Genomic DNA, 3,073 nt, shown 5'->3' on the forward strand with positions numbered 1-3,073 from the left:
GGGGAGAGTGGGCCTCGGGGGCTGCCTGGAGAGTCGGTGAGTGTCCAGGGGGTCAGGTTGCAGGGGTGTGGGGAAGGAGGGTGGGAGTGAGGAGGGCTCTGGGAATGCCAGAGGAGGGACATAGATATGAAAGAGACACCTTTCCTTTCACTCATGCATCCTTATCCTCTCCTCACCTGAGTGTAGGGACCTCGAGGTCTCCTTGGCCCTAAAGGCCCACCTGGTATTCCTGGACCCCCGGTAAGCAACTGCCCCTGACTTCTGACCCTGATCTGACCCCCTGACTTCTCCTAATCTCATCGTCCTAACTGCCCCACCTCCCCTCCAGGTCCCCCTTGCTGCACCCCCAGTCCCGCTTCAGCCTCTGCCCGCATGGGCCCTTTTTAGGGCTTATGGTGTGGGGCACCCAAGGCTCTGAGAACAGTAAAAAAAAAAAGTCCTCAAGAGAAACAAAACAAAAACCCACAGACCCACAGACCCACGCCCTGCGGGTCTGGCCGGCTGTGTTTGCTTAGGTCTGGGATGAACTGGAGGACTGACCCGGGTTCCTCTGCCCTGTCCCACCCTCACCCTCGGGAACCACAGGGACGCCCGTGTGGGCTGCCTTCCTGCTCACACCCCTCTCATGTTTCAGGGCATCCGAGGCATGGATGGTCCCCATGGTCCCAAAGGGAGCTTGGTGAGTGATGGGCACGGAGACTCCACCCGACTCTTGAGCTGCCAGCGTCCTGCTCCCTTTGCCCCACTCTGAGCCCTGCCCCTCTGGTTCTCGCCCTCTGGATACTCCTGCTGGGACTCAGCTCTTCACCATGTTTTGCCACCATCTCCTCTGACCTCCTGGTTGCCTATTTCTAGGGACCCCAAGGGGAGCCAGGACCTCCCGGACAGCAGGGAACTCCTGGGACCCAGGTGAGTGGTCTGTCCACCCACCTCCAACTTTAGCGACTCCCCCTGGGCTTCCACATGGGTCAGACCCGAATGGGAACAGGAAATTAAGGGGACAGGAAAAATGGGGACCAGTCTTCACTGCTCATGCTCTGAAGGGGGGTGCTAGCTGGAGGAGAGAGCGCCCCCCGCTTCGGGGCCCCTGTGACTTCTCTCTCCCTGCGTATAGGGCCTCCCTGGGCCTCAGGGTGCCATCGGCCCTCATGGAGAGAAGGTGAGAGACTAAATGATCTGGGAGCAGGGATGTGCCGGGGCGGGTGCCGGGATGGCCTAAATGTCTGGCTGGGACTTGGCCGTGTTTAGACCTGACCCCTTTGGTGATCCTGAACCCCCTCGCCTTCCTGCAGGGTCCTCTGGGGAAACCAGGGCTCCCCGGCATGCCTGGCTCAGACGGACTCCCGGTGAGTGGACCCACTTCTTCTTCCAAATACCCCTTGACCTTCCACCCCACCTGGTGGCCTCCAAGGGCCCTCAGTGACTCTCCGTCCGTGTGTCCCTTGCACTGGGAGGTCACCGGTGGCACCTGCCCGTGGTCAGTGGCTTCATCAGGTCACAGGGGAGTTTGGGGTGAAGTGTGGAGAGGGGTGCAGGAGGGTGACAGGGGCCAGTGGTCACATTCTTCTTCCCTCCCCCCAGGGTCACCCCGGGAAGGAAGGTCCCCCAGGCACCAAAGGAAACCAGGTGAGGTCTCCACGCCTCCTCTCAGCTTCCGAAGGGCTTCCCCCAGACCCTGGCCTGCGAAGTCCTTGGGATGTCCTTGTCCGTCATTAACGAGGCTCTGGCTGTTTTCTTCGAGGCCACTTCCCATTTCCCAAGCCCCGAGGCCACCGCGACGACACCCCTGACCCCTTTACAGATACCTCTCTTTCTTCCAGGGTCCATCTGGACCTCAGGGCCCTCTCGGGTACCCCGGACCCCGAGGTGTCAAGGTAAAGACCCCCAGGCCGGGAGATAAAGGGCTGTTTTCGGAACCAGTCGGGGTCTCGGGAGCTCGGTCCTTCCAACCCAAACCCCGCCCTGACCTCTGTCTCTGCCCTGCCTGACTCCAGGGTGTGGACGGAATTCGCGGTCTGAAGGGTCATAAGGGTGAAAAGGTGAGCAATGTGCCCCGACTTCCCAACACCCCATTCTGCCTCCACCAGCCTCTCAGTCACCTCTTCCCCACTCCCTCCCCTCCTGCTGCCCCTGCTGCCCCCCAGCTCCTGACACCCACCCTTCCACTTGTGTTCTCCAGAACCCTCCATTTTAACCTCCTGACCCTCTACCATCTGGGGTGTCCTCTCCCAATTTTTTTAGGGCGACGATGGCTTTCCTGGGTTCAAAGGTGACATGGGTGTGAAAGGTGACAGGGTGAGTAGAAGCCCCCACACTGCTCCCCAAGTCTGCGTCCTAATGATCCTTCACTCTGGAGCCCCCAGCCGATTCCTTTGATACCCCGGAGTCCTGTCTCCAGTGCTCTGCACCCTTTAGGCCTGATCCCAGCAGGTTAACAGCCCCACAGCCTGTGCCCCTCCAATCACAACAGTCTCCCTGACCTGTGGCCCCCTGTCATGCAATAGTGTCTGGGACCCCCGCCAACCCTCACAGCCTCACTGGGGCCTGCCTCTCCCCTGGGGCCTAGCCCCACCCCAGACCCTGACACTCACCTCTTCAACCCTCTCACTCAGGGCGAGGTCGGAGTCCCTGGTTCCAGAGGAGAGGATGGTCCTGAGGGGCCGAAGGGTCGCACTGGACCCACTGGAGACCCTGGGCCCACTGGGCTCATGGGCGAGAAGGTGACGGGGATGAGGGACCTGTGTGTTCTCCAGGGATATGGAGGGGCTGCGGGCCTGGGCCCAGGGATCAGGGTGGGCATGGGTTGCCAACAGCTGGAGCAGTCAGCCAATCGAAGACGACCGTGCATTGATTATGCTCCTCCTGTATGTGGCACCTCCTGGACACTGGTGGGTTGAGGGGTGATGGATAAGAAGCCAAGGAAAAGTCCCCGTCCTGAGGAGTTTACAACTGATTGACGGGGACAAGGCGTGGAGGCCGCCACAGGGTGGCCGTAGGTGCAGGGCAGAGTGCGAATGTGTCCAGACTCGCACATGGGAGTTCTGAGAGGAGAGGCAGGAGCTGGGGGGCGGGG

At 60.9% G+C, this 3,073-nt stretch overlaps 1 protein-coding gene across 1 annotated transcript in view; it reads left to right on the forward strand.

The window, feature by feature from the left end:
• The window catches only part of COL11A2 (collagen type XI alpha 2), a 61,569-nt gene that overhangs the window by 18,244 nt on the left and 40,252 nt on the right, over window positions 1-3,073 (forward strand). Inside the window, 8 exon segments of the mRNA XM_006769177.1 lie at window positions 856-909; window positions 1,115-1,159; window positions 1,293-1,346; window positions 1,582-1,626; window positions 1,821-1,874; window positions 1,995-2,039; window positions 2,242-2,295; window positions 2,613-2,720. Of these exon segments, the coding sequence (XP_006769240.1) occupies window positions 856-909; window positions 1,115-1,159; window positions 1,293-1,346; window positions 1,582-1,626; window positions 1,821-1,874; window positions 1,995-2,039; window positions 2,242-2,295; window positions 2,613-2,720 (459 nt within the window).

Source organism: Myotis davidii, unplaced genomic scaffold (assembly GCF_000327345.1).
Source record: "Myotis davidii unplaced genomic scaffold, ASM32734v1 scaffold4, whole genome shotgun sequence".
In the NCBI taxonomy this organism is placed as follows: Eukaryota; Metazoa; Chordata; class Mammalia; order Chiroptera; family Vespertilionidae; genus Myotis; species Myotis davidii.